The 16,529-nt window shown below is 47.1% G+C and overlaps 1 protein-coding gene across 6 annotated transcripts in view; it reads right to left on the reverse strand.

Annotated features, from left to right (window-relative positions):
* Positions 1-16,529, reverse strand: part of LOC130381540 (collagen alpha-1(XVIII) chain-like) — a 104,826-nt gene that overhangs the window by 21,944 nt on the left and 66,353 nt on the right. For 3 of the 6 annotated variants that reach the window (XM_056589193.1, XM_056589192.1, XM_056589188.1), the window contains exons 5-23: positions 15,085-15,160; positions 14,209-14,265; positions 13,335-13,477; positions 13,192-13,209; positions 12,880-13,086; positions 12,600-12,626; positions 12,436-12,498; positions 11,849-11,932; positions 11,008-11,058; positions 10,763-10,894; positions 10,351-10,404; positions 9,111-9,155; positions 8,919-8,996; positions 6,963-7,094; positions 6,252-6,314; positions 5,820-5,846; positions 5,087-5,185; positions 4,690-4,725; positions 580-666 (exon numbers count right to left, since the gene is read on the reverse strand). In XM_056589193.1, the coding sequence (XP_056445168.1) occupies positions 580-666; positions 4,690-4,725; positions 5,087-5,185; positions 5,820-5,846; positions 6,252-6,314; positions 6,963-7,094; positions 8,919-8,996; positions 9,111-9,155; positions 10,351-10,404; positions 10,763-10,894; positions 11,008-11,058; positions 11,849-11,932; positions 12,436-12,498; positions 12,600-12,626; positions 12,880-13,086; positions 13,192-13,209; positions 13,335-13,477; positions 14,209-14,265; positions 15,085-15,160 (1,479 nt within the window). The remainder of the gene's footprint in view (positions 1-579; positions 667-4,689; positions 4,726-5,086; positions 5,186-5,819; positions 5,847-6,251; positions 6,315-6,962; positions 7,095-8,918; positions 8,997-9,110; positions 9,156-10,350; positions 10,405-10,762; positions 10,895-11,007; positions 11,059-11,848; positions 11,933-12,435; positions 12,499-12,599; positions 12,627-12,879; positions 13,087-13,191; positions 13,210-13,334; positions 13,478-14,208; positions 14,266-15,084; positions 15,161-16,529) is intronic. The other 3 variants (XM_056589189.1, XM_056589190.1, XM_056589191.1) reach the window with 3 other exon arrangements.

Consider the following 16,529-nt stretch of genomic DNA (forward strand, 5'->3'; position numbering starts at 1 on the left):
CCAAAATATGTCGTTATACTATGGCGGGAGAAAGTTAGGCCAGTTAGTGAGCAGGTGGCAACATGCAAGTTAACATTCAATTACTGAGTGAGTCAGTGAGTGGATTTATGGTTAAGTAAGGTAAGCAGTGAGTTGGAGAGTGAGTGGATTTAGGACTGGGTGAGTGAGGGAGAGAGAATAGATGATTGAATGAGTGAGTGTGGGTTGGTGACAGAGAGAGATTGAATGAGTGGTTGAGTGAGTGAGATAGTGTGAGTGAGGGTGGGTGAGGAACTGAGAGAGAGAGAGTTTAGGTGAGTGAATGAGTGAGAGTGGGTGAGTGAATGAGTGAGGGTGAGTGAATGAGTGAGAGTGGGTGAGTGAATGAGTGAGGGTGGGTGGGTGGGGGAGTGAGTGAGTGAGTGAGTGAGTGAGTGAGTGAGTGAGTGAGTGAGTGAGTGAGTGAGTGAGTGAGTGAGTGATTGAGCGAGAGTGGCTGAGGGAGGGAGTGAGTGTGAGTGAGATCAGACCAATCTTTGTTAAGTTCAATTTGAACTAACAGCTCCTCGCTGTCTAAGGGTCTCTCAATGTGTTACTCACGTCACTTGACGGCTGGTAGAGGATCTGTCCCGGGGCCCCGGGGGTGCCGGGGGGTCCAGGGGGCCCTCCCTCTCTCCCTGGGAGACCCTGCATCACAAAGTATCAGGAAGTCCAACATGTCAGCTAATGTGGTGGGGGATGTTAGACAGAGGCATCATGGAGGAAGCCAATGGGAATGGAAAAACTTTGAGCTTTAGCATTATGAACATTTGGTCGGGTCGGCTTATCTCAGGAGGTAGGGCGGGTTGGAGGTTGGAGGTTCAAGTTGTCACCTCACCCTGACTGCTCCTGACGAGCTGGCTGTTGCCCTGCGTATTTAACTCCGGCGTTGGTGTATGGATGTGTGTATTAACCGCTGTAAGTCGCTTTGGATAAATATGTCTGCCAAATGCCTTAAATGTAAATGTAAATTTGAAACAGTGTTTCTAAACATTTGGTCAGGAGGGAGACACTCGCGTGCGTACACGGGGACACCCGCACCTACGACACGTGTCACGTGGTCGTGAGGACCCCCCGAGGGGTGTATGTGACACGGGCCGGGATCGTGCCCAACCTGCCCGTACCCCTGCTCATCGGCAGGGACTGCCCCATATTCAACCGTCTGTTGAACCCCGTCCCGGGTTCCCGACCCCCCCGAGACCCACCACGACGGACCAGGCGAGTGGTCAGACCCGCTTACGGGCCTCGACTGGCCCCCGCAACCCCGGCGGAGACATCAGAGGGGGACAGCGGGACTGAGGTGGACGGACCCACCCCGCCGGGCACCCCAGCCCACTCGACGGGAGGATCCCACCAAGTGGAGTCGGTGGGACCACCCTTGGACACGCCGGACACCCTGACGGCAACCGAGCAGACCGGCCCACAGGTAGGATCCGAGAGCTCCCATCTCACAGAGTTTTCGGATTTTTTCCCGACACCCTGTCTACCACACCCTCACTTCAGCACCAAGGGGGGCCTGCTATATCGGGTCGTAGAAAGGGAGGGGGAAGTAATCGAACAATTGCTAGTACCCCGGCCCTACATTAGTAAGGTGCTGTTCATGGCCCACTCCCACCTGCTAGGGGCCCACTTAGGCATGGATAAAACCAGGGAAGGGTTCTAGCTAGGTTCTATTGGCCCGGGGTGAAAGGAGACGTGGTCCGGTATTGTCAGTCCTGCCCTGAATGCCAACATATGGCCCCGAGACCCACGGTACGAAACCCCCTGATCCCCATGCCGATCATTGAAGTCCCGTTTGACCGTATAGCTCTGGACAATGTCGGCCCACTCCCTAAGACGAGCAGGGGACATAGATATATTTTAGTAATCGTGGATTACGCCACCAGGTACCCCGAAGGCCTTCCCCTCCGCGCCGCCACCACCAAGGCGGTAGCCCAGGAGCTAATGCTGCTGTTCAGTAGGGTGGGGATAGCCAGCGAAGTACTAACCCACCAGGGGTCCTGCTTCATGTCCCGTGTCATGAAACAACTGCTCAGTCTCCTCCAGGTCACCCAGCTCCGGACCTCGGTGTACCATCCCCAGACCGACGGGCTGGTAGAACGCTTCAACAAAACGCTAAAACAGATGTTGAAGAAGGTCATGGACGCTGATGGGAACAACTGGGACCAGCTCCTGACCCACGTACTCTTCGCAGTCCGTGAAGTACCCCAAGCCCTTTTTCTCCCTTCGAGCTGTTGTACGGGAGAAGACCAAGGGGACTCCTCGACCTCGCCGAGGACGCGTGGGAGAGTCGACCGTCCCCCCATCGCACCCTGGTCGACCATGTGGAGCAGGTGAGAGACCGCATGGCCCAGGTCTGGCCCATCCTCCGGGACCACCTTCGGCAGGCCCAGCAGGCCCAGGCCCAGGTTTACAACCGGGGGGCCCAGCTACGCCTGTTACGGCCCGGAGACCTGGTCATGGTACTCATCCCGACGGCGGAGTGCAAATTCTTGGCCATGTGGCAGGGCCCGTACGAGGTCGTCAAACAGGTTAGGAACTACCGGGTGCGGCGGCCCGGGAGACGAAAACCCACCCAGCTAAACCACGTCAATCTGCTGAAGCATTGGAGGTCTGACCCGGCCACGCCGGCGCCGGCTCCCCTCGCCCTGGCCGCCCGGCGCGACATACCAGCGGTCCCCATGGGGGAAGATCTCAGTCCTGCCCAGAAGCAGGATCTTGAAGAGGTCATCCTTCAGCACCAGGATGTCTTCTCCGAGTTACCTGGGAGAACCACAGTAATCCAACACGACATCAAGACGGCGCCCGGCATCACGGTGCGCGTCCTACCGGGTCCCAGAAGCCATCCGGGAGGAAGTCGCTGGAATGCTCCGACTCCGGGTCATCGAGGAGTCTAGCAGCGCATGGTCCAGTCCCATCGTCCTGGTCCCCAAACCCGACGGCACATTCCGATTCTGTAACGACTTCCGGATACTCAACGAGGTGTCAGACTTTGACGCCTACCCCATGCCCAGGGTAGATGAGATGATCGAGCGGCTCGGGCCGGCCCGCTACATCACCACCCTGGACCTCACCAAGGGGTACTGGCAGGTGCAACTCACCAGGACCGCTAGGGAGAAAATGGCGTTCGCGACCCCGGGGGGGCTGTATAATACACGGTCCTTCCTTTCGAAAAGTGGCGCCCCGGCCACTTTCCAGAGGATGATGGACCAGATCCTTCGGCCTCATCGGGACTATGCAGCCGCCTATGTCGACGACATCATTATACACAGCGCAAGCTGGGATATACACCTCCGACAGCTGAGGGCGGTCCTGGCGGAGCTGAGGAGGGCCGGGCTCACCGCCAACCCCACCAAGTGCCGCCTCGGGCTGGAGGAGACGTCGTACCTAGGATACCAGGTGGGACGGGGGAACGTCCAGCCCCAGGAGAGCAAAGTCGCCGCCATCCGGGACTGGCCCCGGCCCACCACCAAGAAACAGGTGAAATCATTCCTGGGCCTGGTAGGATACTACCAGAGATTTATCCCCGGCTTCGCCACTCTAGCTAGCCCCCTGAACGATCTGACCCGGAAGGTCCTGCCTGACCGGGTGAAGTGGACGGAGGCAGCAGAGGGAGCCTTCGCAACCCTTAGAGGGGCCCTCTGCTCCGAGCCCATCCTAATAACCCCTGACTTCTCTCTAACCCTTATAGTCCACACCAACGCATCCGAGGTGGGGCTGGGAACGGTACTCTCCCAGGTTCGGGCGAGAGAAGAACACCCGGTAACATACATCAGCCGGAAGCTCCTACCCAACGAGAGGAACTACTCCACCGTGGAGAAGGAGGCCCTGGCCATCAAATGGGCCCTAGACAAACTGAGATACTACCTCCTGGGCCGGGAGTTCACGCTGGTGACAGACCACGCACCACTGAAGTGGATGGCCGGCGCAAAGGACACAAACGCACGGGTGACGAGGTGGTTCCTGGCACTCCAGGACTATAGGTTCCAGGTGGACCACAGGCCGGGCAGGGAACATGCCAACGCCGACGCTCTGTCCCGCCGAGACGCATGCCTATGGGCGGTCGGAGACACCCAGGGGCGTGAACCAGCGGTGGATGAGTGTGGCAACCCGTCCCCAACCCCTCGGGCTGGACGGCCCAGGGGAGAGGTTGTGGAGGGCGTGTACCGCCCATACCTAGCAGGCGGAGCCAGAGGACGTCCCTCCCGGCACACTAATCAGAGAGATAGGAAATACCTGGGACTGTACACCTGTAGAATGCTCTAAGCGACGTCAGTGTCTGTGGCGATCAATTTCTCCGCTGACACTACGAATGGTAACAAATAAATTGCAAAAAGACACACTGTGTGAAGTTATTTTTTCGTTTTTGGCAAGTAGCCGTGTAATTAGCGGGATAATGTATAGAAGCAAGACACCTCCGCTTCGCGTCGGTGTCCGGTTCGCCCTGTCGGGGCTTATTTTCCCGATAATGTCCGGCGTTCTATATCCCTTACATATGTGTACCAATATATGGGGTGGCAGGAGCTTGCTGACTGATACACTTCTTTGTTTCTAAATGTAAGCTAATAAGGCTCTAAACCGGTCGTTCAAGCCTTTTATGGTTAACTAAATGGTTGGTCGCATTCTTCATCAGTGACCAAAATAGTATGTGGTAAAGTATTTCAAACCAACCCTTTCTCCTCTTTCTCCACTCTCTCCCTTATCGCCCTGGAGGAAAAACGAAGAGAAGTTCTTATCAAAAAAGTATGCGTTATGTAGCATTGTATTGAAATTGTCAAGAATTCAAAACACTGTCTTACTTGTTTTTTGCAAAACAAAATTTAACACATTACACCAATTCTTAAATTGTTACATTGGCTCCCTGTATGTCCGAGAATTGCATGCTGCTCACCTATAAATCCCTACATGGTTTAGGGCTAAACTATATAAAAGATAATTAGTGATTTTTTGTTGCCACTCCAGTAGGATAACTTGATTTGATTGTTCTCAGCCTCACAAGTCTCTTTTGAATGAAGAGTCTGATAAGGGCCGAATGTAAACAGTAATCCAGCAGCTGTGTGTCTCCTACCAGTCTGCCTGGTGGACCGTCGAGGCCAGGAATCCCATCACGACCTCTGGACCCCTCAGCACCTTTATCTCCAGGTATACCTGGGAACCCAGCCCTCCCCTGGAGGAGGAGGAGGAGAAGGAGGAGGAGGAAGAGGAAGGGGGGAGGAGAAGGAGGAGGAGGAGAGAGAGGAGAGCGAGGGGGAGGAGAAGGAGAGGCGGAGAAGGAGGAGAGAGGAGGAGGAGTTGGGGGAGGAGGAGGAGGAGGGGGAGGAGGAGGAGGAGGGGGAGGAGGAAGAGGTAGAGGAGGAGGGAGAGGGGGAGGAGGATAGGGAGGAGGAAGGGGGAGGAGGATGAGGTGAGAGAGGAGAGATAGGAGGAGAATGGAGAGCAGGAAGAGGAGGAAGAGCGAGGAAGAGGAGTTTGGGGGAGGAGGAGAGGGGGAGGAGGAGGAGGTGGAGAAAATGAAGAAGAGGAAGGGGAATAGTAGAGAGAGGAGATGAGGAGGAGGATGTAGGAGGAGGAGAATAGAGGAGGAAGAAAGAGAATAGAGGGAGGAGGGGGAGAGGTCGGAGTGGTGAATTTTGAATGGAAGGGGAGTATAAGAGAGAGGAGAATGTAGAAAAAAATGGTTTATTATAATCTAAGGATGTTTAAAGGGATGCAATAGTAACATTCATGGAGGGACAATCAGTGTATCAAAACAACAGAAGATATCGAGAAGATCCCTGGCTTTGAGGGGCTGTATTACTTACAGGCAGACCACCGATACCAGCAGGACCCTAAAACCACAACACGGTAGACAATCAGTAAGATCACAGAGAGAAACAACACTAGAAATAATACAGGAGGAACTTTATTAATCCCAGACCCAATTTGATTAACCAAGAACAGAAGTCAAAGAAGCACCAATGTCCCTCTGCCTACAACATGATTCAGATGAAGATGAAAAGCACTATGCATCATGGGATATACATTGTGGAAATAAGTGCTTTCTTTTTTTACAGTGCATTATGTGCATTATGTGTATTTAGTTGTGCACTATATAGCAAACCGGAATTGTACACTCAAATTTTGAACAGCAAGTACAAAATAGTGATGGCCCAAATAGTGCAGTGTATCGGGCAGAGTGAACCAATAGGAACACGGCACAAGATGCACACGGCCTGCCCCTGGTGTCCCCTCACCTGAGGTCCGGGTGGACCCTGCTGTCCTGGCGAACAGGTGAAAGAATCCCCTCCCTGAACACCCTACAGGTAGGGGAGGGAGGAGTTAATACACTAGTCGGTCTATAAGGACTGATCACTGATCAGCTAGTCTGTGGAGGCTGGACCTATCCAGCCACACTGGACCTATCCAGCCACACTGGACATCCTTCTAATTACTGATCTGTCCGTTCAGCCATACATCTATCCAGCTTTTCATGTATTCATCTATCCATCATGGATCCGTCATCATGCAACATTTCAACTAGCTACTATAAACCACCTGGACCTATCTTTATTCGATGCTCAGCGATAGTGATTGGAATAATGTTATCCATAAAATCACATCCTATAACTGATCACATATTAGAAAATGCTTGCCCGTCTGGACATCTTCCTTTGTTTATGAGATACTATCATACTATCGGCACTGCCAAACCCCTCCTACTCCCGCCGGGGCACAGCCTATGAGAGTGGACGGAATACTGTCATGGAGCCTTTGGAATTGGTGACTTGGCATTAATCAAATCCCATGAATGTCAATCTAATACTATCTATCCAGCCATACACCCATTCATCCCCCCATCTATGATCTAGCCCCCCATCCATTCATCAACCATCTATCATCTGCTGTCTTTATCCATCATCCATCCACCATCCATTACTGCTTCTGTGTGTGGGAGTCGTACTCACCCGGCCAAGACTGCAGGGGGAACCCGCAGGACCGGGTGGTCCGGCCGGTCCAACAGGTCCCATCGGCCCAGGCAGTCCAGCCAGCCCCCCCTCTCCAGGTTGGCCCTCCAGTCCCGGGTTACCCTGGGTGCCCTACGAGGAGCGGGGGAAGTGTGGCCGTTAGCTGTTAGGGGTCAGTACGCTGGGAGACACTGGGGGATGACGACGGGGGTGTTGGTACATGTCGTGTTACAGGGGAAAGGTGGCTTAGGATGTTTTTGGCAATTTAAAAAAATTCAAACAATCTAAACAAATGGTGTTTAATGTTGATGAAGTGAAAGAGTAAGTGATTAAAAGTGAAGCGTGAAAATAATTTGGAACACATGTTGGAAGGAACTAATGTTAAAGAATAAAGAGTTTCTGAGTCAAGGCCAAGGACAATTCCAGAGTTAGAAGATCATACGATATTCCACAATGATTAATACAATAATATTGTATTAATGCCTCATCTTTCGCAGACAGACCACACACTGGAAAAAGGGTTTTAAGCCGTACTTCATCTGATTATTATTTTGTAATTCAATTCAAATAAACATTCTTTGTTTTATTTTTAAAATAACTTTTTTTTATTTCAAAATACTGTGAAATATAAATATTTTTAATTAGGAGCTCAATTAAGAAATATCCATTTTGACAAATGTAAAATTTTAAGGTTGTGTATTCAACTGATTAATACTTTTGTCATTCAATCCAAATAATTTTTCTTCCTAAAACACTGTTATATTTGATTAGGAGCTCAATTTAGAAATATTTGTTCAGACAAATGTACAATTTCAAGGTTACGTACAAGCCTGCGCATGCGCATTAAATACAAAGACGCTTACGACTACTGGACCAAACCGCAGTGTTGCCAACTTAGCGATTTTGTCGCTATATTTAGCTACTTTTAAGACCCCTTTGGCGACTTTTTTTCTAAACAGCGACAAGCGACAAATCAAGCTTCTTTTTCAGCTGCTATTGGTGACTTTTGGCGACTTTTTGAGGTGAAAGCACTAGCCTTGACCAGAGTGACGATGACTCACTGGTTCTGTGAGCTAGGACAGTCTGTCTGTGTCTGGAGGGAGGTCTGGAGTAGGTCTAACTCTGCCATTTATATTGTTAATATATATTGTATATTGTGTGGCGGCAGTAGCTCAGGTGGTAGAGCGGGTTGGCTGGTAACCTGAAGGTTGTTGGTTCGATCCCCGGCTTCACCAAGCAGAGTATCGTGGTGTCTTTGACAAAGCGCCTAACCCTGACTGATGTCGCGATGTGATGTCGAATCCAGACAGAAGCGCCCCAAGGCCATGAAGCGGCGAGAGCCGAGTGGGAAAAAATGATGATGTTGATGTATACAAAAATATGTTATGTTTAAATGAGAAACAATTGTTTGATTAAATTGTAATCTTTTTGATTGGATAAAACAAATTATTTCTGATAGATATTTCTTAAATGAGAAACAATTGTTGGAGTGAATCAATATTTTTTTGTTTAGGATTTAACATATGATTTAAATGTATTAACTTCATTCAAACAATAGAATTATACTTGGTGCCAAGTTGTATTATTTTGTTTTTATGAACATAGGAAATATTGTTTGAGGCAAGCTATATATTTGTCATTGGCTCAAGTTATGTAATATAGATGTGAACCATTACCCTTGTTTTTTTTAATTGGTTCAACAGAAGGCTTTTTCCAGTGCACAATCGGAGAAGAAACGATAATTACTGATAAATAATAACGTAGCAAATCCATTATTCTGGTTAATCAAAAGAACAAGAAAATGGATGGTGGGCATAATCTAGCAACCGCTTCCGAGCAATCGACGGAGCATGGAAAAACTAGTGAGCATTTAGCAGCAGGCTTCGTTAGCAAGAGACAGACGTCTTATGGCAGGCGTTTAGGCATAGACACCACTGAAGCTGAGACCCCTGATACCTGCACGTCGCTAGACCTCAAGGAAGGCGTAAAGTAAGACAGAAGCCCGGTAAACAAGCTGGAGCCAACCGACTCCTGCTGGAGAAGTTCAGAGAGAGAAACCCACCGAGGTTAGATATCATGGAAAACATTAAAAAGATTCAGTCGGTTTTAAAATGAAGAAAATCATTCAGGGAATTAAACAAATCTTACTTTCTGCCCAGAGCCCCCTGGGAGTCCGAGCTCCCCGCTGTCTCCCTGTTGGGATAGAACAGGAAATTATGATCAAAGTTAAAATCTACACTGGCCTCTCGCATGGTCAGGCACATGAGTACAGTTCTGACCAGTCCATCCTCCCATCACCAGTAGGTCACTGAGGCCTCTGACCAAGGCTTACTGGTGGTCCCATGCCCTTGTCAGAAGACTCCTGCCCACTAGACGAATACTACAGTCGGGCCAGCTTGGGCGGTGCCCTCTACAAGACCGGTCCTGATGATCAGTCCTGCCAGGTCGTGGGTCGGTGGTCCATACTGGGCAACTGGGAATCCGCCGGGTTTGATAAACGAAGGCTGGATGCATGGACTCTCCTTATGGTTAACCGGCCAGGACCCCATCACTGATTTAAAATGTTTTTAGCTGTATGTATGTCAATTATGGCCCCCATGGCACAGTCTGCGTTCCTCCTCAAGATGTCTTACTTTCTTGCTAGGCAAGTTTTTTAGGGGGGGGCTAGGGTCAGGGGGGTGTCATAAATATGTGGCCTGATAAGCCCTTTGAGACTGTACCAGTGATTAAGGGCTATACAAATAAAATGTTATTTAATTGAATTGAAGACTGTCCGATTATCTGCACCTTCCGGGATAACTGGCCAATTGTCCTGGGACCACTCCAGGCAGACGGGCATGAGGTCGGCAAGGGATATCTTTATAACAGCTGCTGGGTTTATGGACTGCTCTCTCATGAACGACAGCTTCATCTATTGGAACCAACGGTTCAAGCCCGTGGTTGGCAGTTAGAAAAAGGATTTGTTACTCTGGTATAATGTTGAGCGGCAGTTTAAGCTATTACAAATCCTGGGTTTATGTCTGATTGTCAACTTTTGTCATCCAGTAGGAGGAACGGGATGTTTCCTTTGGCCCAGTAGCTGTTTCCAACCTCAACTGCTTTTTCATTTTCAGTCCCCCCCCACTTATGTTTTCCAGTTTGTTCTTTGGGTTATTATTATTTCTTCCTGTTAATAGTCTATTCTAACAATTCAACCTTTGTGAAGCACTTCGTGACTTTGGCTCTCCAAACGTAATAACTTAACTAACTTACTAACAAAGTTGGCCTTGATTCGGGGCCATGTTTATAAAATGGCTCCAATGGTTTTATCTTGAAACCTGAATCAACTGGTTCTGGGCAGTGGGGTTCTGAGAAGCATGGATAACAACATAACAGTGGCTGGTCTCACCTGACGTCCTGGGGCTCCATTCCGGCCCGAGGGTCCTGGGGGACCAGGGGGCCCCTGGAACAACAGAAGGTTCAGTTAAGGAGTGAGCAGACGGCGAGCTGTTGGTTTGTAGGATACGGCCAGCTAACCCAATGTTGTCACTCAGCGAGTTACATGATGTTTTTCATGTAATAAAATCAGAGGCACTATGGATAAAAAGTGTGCATAGTATTGTAGCTATAAGAGGATGGCAAATGGTGTCGCAATTTTTATTTACCATCTAAATTTTACCTTATTTAATTAGAACATAAACATTATGGCATAACTCCTCTGTTGCAATTCTTCAAAAGAGATATCTAACCTAAATCATTAGTAATGTTTAAAGTAGTAATGTTGTTTAAATTAAAAAATGAAAAGAGACATGTTGACTCACAGGTACACCTGGAGCTCCGTCGCTGCCTGGGGGTCCTGGGGGTCCGAACGCTACCGGCCCGTTGACCCCCATCGCCACCGATATCCCAGGAGGTCCAGGAGGCCCCGGTGGTCCGGGTAAACCACGTAGACCCTGGTAGGACCCAACATGGACCAGGTAACTCACACCATCTTCTCTGTAATATTTATGTCTTGACGTCTATTTTGATCACACAAAGTTACAGATTGTTGTGATGATCAACGTACCCGCATTTTCTCCACGTCGGGGTACCCGGAACCTTCCATGTCAACGTACGTCTGAACAGTAAAAAGATGACAGTTATACCTTGATTAAAGCACTGTTGTGAGAAATTACAAATTACTCACACTGGGCTGACTTTATAATTTGTACTGTTTATACTGTTTGCCCTGTTTGTTTTCCTTACTTTACTATTTACTTTAGCATCACTTTTTGTTTCCCTCATGACTACTTTGTATTTGTATTGTATTTTATTATATACTGTGCCTTCCACTGCTGCTGTGCTGCAAACACAGGAATTTCCCCTCCGGGGTTTTTTATGTTTAATTTTATCTTACAAAGGTTCCATGGTCTTAAAGTACTCAAAACTTTGTTGTCATTAGATGACGATCTGAAAGCTGTTACACTAGATCAGGGGTGCCCAACCTTCAGTGGGGGTTTCATTCCGTCTGCGCACGGCACCTTCTCAACGATAATCAATAATCTTCCTCCCACTCAGGGTGAAAATGGTAGGTCTTAGCTTGTTTCCCCTCAGCCATGCCAACGTTTAGGAGTGTGTAACTACTGTTGACGGCTTTCAACTGCTGTTAACAGCACATGCGCTACCGCGCGTATATGTCCCGCGCAAATTTCATTTTATTAAAAAAAAAAAAAAAAAAAAAAAAAGTTTTTTTTTTTTTTTTTTTCTTCACCCCTCGCGATCGACTTGGGATCTGTCGGCGATCTACTGGTAGACCGCGATCGACTGGTTGGGCACCCCTAGATCCTGCACAGCTACAGAATCATGGGGCTCTAGCTTGGCTTTAGCGGTGAATGTGAAACCTTCAGGCCCTGTTAAAGCACATGTACCGGGTGGTCCGCAGACCCGGGTCCCGGGGGTCCGGGCGGCCCAGGGGGGCCCCTCGGTCCTGGGTAAGCCTCTCCACGGTCCCCCTACAGGAGAACAAGGAACCATCTTGATGTCACTCTTTTCTCATGAATTCATCAATTTATGTATGGTCATTAATTAAATATAACCTAATCCGTACTAATCTATCCAATAAAGCAGTCTAATCCAACCCAAGACAATGTATTCCAATATAATCTAACGTTATCTAATCCAATCAAATCCTACCCAATCTAATCTATTCTGGTCCGATCTACTAATCCCATCTAATGTTGACTAATCTAATGTTATGCAATATAGTCTAATCTAATCTAATGTAATGTAGTCAATCTAATTTAATCTTATCTAATTTAGTCTAATCTAATTTAGTCTAATGTTATGTAATGTCATGTAATGTCATGTAATCTAATGTAATCTAATCTAATAAAATCTAATTTAGTCTGATATAATCTAATCTAATTGTATGTAGACTAATCTAATCTAATGTTATCTAATCTAATGTATTCTAATCTAATCTAACAGAGTCTAATCTGTTTGATGGTTGCAGTACCTTCTCTCCTCTGGTCCCCTGGGTTCCAGACGTCCCCTGAAGACCGCGGGGCCCAGCAGGTCCCTGTAGACCAGAACAACACGGTGACCATCAACACCATCATGGAAACCGTACTGTGATGCAAGAAATGGGTTTAGATAGATTAAAATAAATAAATAACTTACAACTTTCCCGTCCTCTCCTGGATCACCCTGAAGGAGATCCAATGCAGTCGTAAGTCAATCCAAGTAAAATATGAAACAAAAGCAATATTTTTTTTAACTAAAACTTGAACCAACACATTTTTGTTTAGTAGTGTGTTTTATCTTTTTGTTTTAATCCATCTCCCAAATGTAAAAAAAAATTCACCTGTTTATATTAATAATGTTTTGTTTTAATAACTGCGTGTCGCCGTTTTGTCCAGGAAGTGCTCTTTAAATAAAGTTGACTGATTCCTGTACTCACAGGCTCTCCATCGGACCCCTTGGGTCCCGTGGGGCCCTGCAGCCCCAGGGGCCCCCCCGGTCCTGGGGGTCCGGCCACCTGTTGGACCACCGATCCGTCTCCCAGCCGCACCACCTGGGCAGCGGGCCCCGGGGGGCCGGCGGGGCCTGCGGGCCCGGCAGGGCCGCGATCACCCTTGTTACCGGGGTAACCGATTCCGGAACTTCCCTGAGCCGGGAAAACATAATAATTAATTGATTATTCTCAGATTTATAATGCTGTTTTTCATATTGAAAAAACATCAGGTAAATGTTCATGTTGAAGTGCAAATACCTTTGAGCCTTTGTCCCCCTAAAATGAGACACAAACACAAATAATATGAACAAGGTTTGAATTTCAGCAAAATACTCATGTTTCATTCACATTATTAGCGATCCTACATGCTATGTGCTACAGCCATCCTGGTGTCCCCCTACCTTATCTCCTCGGCCCCCGGCCTGGGAGCTGGAGCCCTGCGAGGAGCCTGGGCCAGAGTCTCCCTTGGGCCCCGCAGGGCCCCGGTCCCCGGTGGTACCTTTGTCTCCCTGGCTGCCCTTTTGCCCTTTATCCCCTGCTGGGCCTGTGTAGAGTGGTTCAAGGGAAGAGACAAAATAAAAAGAGGAATATTTAAAATGAAAAAATGCACCAAGTGACATCATCCAAAACGATGATTGTGGAGCAATCAATATTTTTTTATGAAATCAGAAATTTTGCTAAAAATCTTACACTTTGAACCAAACAATGTATTTTGAGAATTAAAAAATATTGATAATTGAATTGTGGGATTGTGGGATTAAAAAAAACACTGAAATGCTGAAAGATACTGTATGTCATTTTTCATAAAAAGATCAACCATATTTTTCAATAGCTTTATATGGATTAATCGGTTTAGATTATGCAGTAAATCTATATTTCAATTGAGAATCCTTATTAAAGGGAGGCTCAGAAATTATGTAAAACATACGTAGATGGCGATATAGCATCGTATCTGCGACAGGCCTACAACCACCTCATAATTCAGCCTTTGTTTGTGAGAATCCTTACCTTTAAGATCATACAACAACAACGCAAACTCATTCACCACCACCACCAGATCCAGGGCCCACTCTACCATCCAGCTTCCTCACCCTCAGCCTCACCTCCCTGGGAAACGCTCCCACCATAACTCACCCAGCCACCTTCCACCACCACCACTACCACCACCACTGACCCCAACAACACCACCACCACCAGGGCAACAACCCAATCAGAAATCTGCGTTCCCACGCAAAATCCAATCCGGCCAAGGCCAGGCGGACTTTGGAGGCTTACCTGGGAAGCCAGGGGTTCCAGGCCCATGTTGGACTGAGGTCTGGTGGTTGCGATCGCCTATGATATACAGACAGTAATGTAAAACCTCTGGTTGAACCACGCTGGCACTTAACGAGACCTTTTCCTAATGAGAAGTCTTTACGAGACCTTGTCCTAACGAAAAGTCTTAACGAAACCTTGTCCTAACGAAAAGTCTTTACAAGACCTTGTCCTAATGAGTCCTCTTAACAAGACATTGTCCCGACGAGAAGTCTAAACGAAATCCTACCAAGAAGTCCTCCTTATTGGACCTCTGAACGAGGCTTCATCCTACCAAGGTGTCCTCCTAATTGGGATCTTAACGAGACTCATCCTACCAAGATTACCTCCTAATTGGACTATTAAGGAGACCTAATCCTACCAAGATGTCCTCCTAGAACTTTGAAAGTTCCCAAAATGTATCCCACAAAATCATCCAAACCATGGCTTGAAACCATACCTTGATACCAAGCAATGAAGTAGTTTCTCGTCCTAAATCTGTTTAGTGAAGCCATTTCTAAAGCGGTTCTAAAGTTTGAATTGAACAAGTGACTCCAAACCCCCACCAGGGGGAGCCAGAGAGCTTTAAAGCGTCTCAATCGTTCTGTGACGGAATTCTGGAATACCATTTCAAGTCTGGTCATATCCCCTCCACATAGCAGACTTCCACGACAGGCCAGTGCATATGTGCACACAAGTTCAATCCAGTTCCATGACAACTCCACCGCGGTGTAATTGTAGCCGAGAGGGAAATTATCTCGCAGACAGTGGATCTAGTCACTGCTTGTTCGCTCCCGACCCCTGAGCCACGGTAAAGCACTCGTGAACCCCCATGTGAGGTCACTGAAGGATGCTTACTTGTCTCGGTGTGAGCGGCGCTTTTTGATGAGGTCAGAGGCGGTTCCGGAACCGGCCGCACCGTCGCGGGAGTGGTCTGTCAGGAATATAATAGAAAAAGAGAGTAGAGAGCAGAGCAGACCTCGAAGATGAGTGGATTCACTGCAAAAACACCGGTAACCCTTCCTTTTACAGTCCCCTAATTACTAGGTATTTACCCGGTACAAACATGGTAAATCATAGTGTATTACTGGGTAATTACCACTGGTAATTAGAAGGTAAATACAGAGGTAGTTACCCGGTAAATACATGGTAAATCATAGTGTATTACTGGGTAATTACCACTGGTAATAAGAAGGTAAATACAGAGGAATTATCTGGTAAATTATAGTGTATTACTGCGTAATTACCACTGGTAATAAGAAGGTAAATACAGAGGAATTACACCTGATGTACCAAGTAAAACCTCCACTATCACCCATCAACTCAACTAAGTAGCGTGTGGTTGTAACTGTTTTAGGTTGGTAATAACTCCGATATTGTGTACTTCCTAGGAAATTAGGCAACCAATTCTTATAAACATCTATTATCCAAGGTTTATGTTGGTAACAGCCCAAATTTAATGATGTACTATCTAGAAATTAGCATAGTACTTTCCAATAAAATACTTTTTCTTAGTTATTATTCATAGCTACATCCATTTAGAAAGGGTTTATTCGATTTACCCCTATGGAATTACTTGGTAACAACCTCTGCAGGAACAGTTTTCCTCTAGTGTCATGGTACATCTTCTTAAATACTGGGTACGAAGCCGTTTGTTTCCATGGTATTACCAGGTTCTTACCATATAATCTATAATAGACACATTCCATTATCCATGCAGTCAACAAACATGTACCATGTACGTTCTGCGACGTTACCAAATAAAACACAACAATTTACCCAGTAAGTAAGCTGAAACTGTACTGTAAAAGGAAGTTTCGTTTGTTTCCATGGTATTACCAGGTTCTTACCGTATAATTTATAATAGATACATTCCATTGTCCATGCAGTCAACACAAACTTGTACCAAGTACGTTCTGCGACGTTACCAAGTAAAACACGACAATTTACCCAGTAAGCAAGCTGAAACTGTACTGTAAAAGGAAGCCTCGTTTGTTTCCATGGTATTACCAGGTTCTTACCATAGTCATTTATAAAAGATACATTCCATTGTCCATGCAGTCAACATAAACTTGTACCATGTATGTTCTGCGACGTTACCAAGTAAAACACGACAATTTACCCAGTAATTAAGCTGAAACTGTACTGTAAAAGGAAGCCTTGTTTGTTTCCATGGTTTTACCAGGTTCTTACCATATAATTTGTAATACATTCCCTTTTCCATGCAGTCAACACAAACTTGTACCATGTACGTTCTGCGACGTTACCAAGTAAAACACACCAATTTACCCAGTAAGTAAGCT

This window comes from Gadus chalcogrammus, chromosome 4 (genome assembly GCF_026213295.1).
Source record: "Gadus chalcogrammus isolate NIFS_2021 chromosome 4, NIFS_Gcha_1.0, whole genome shotgun sequence".
Classification (NCBI taxonomy): Eukaryota; Metazoa; Chordata; class Actinopteri; order Gadiformes; family Gadidae; genus Gadus; species Gadus chalcogrammus.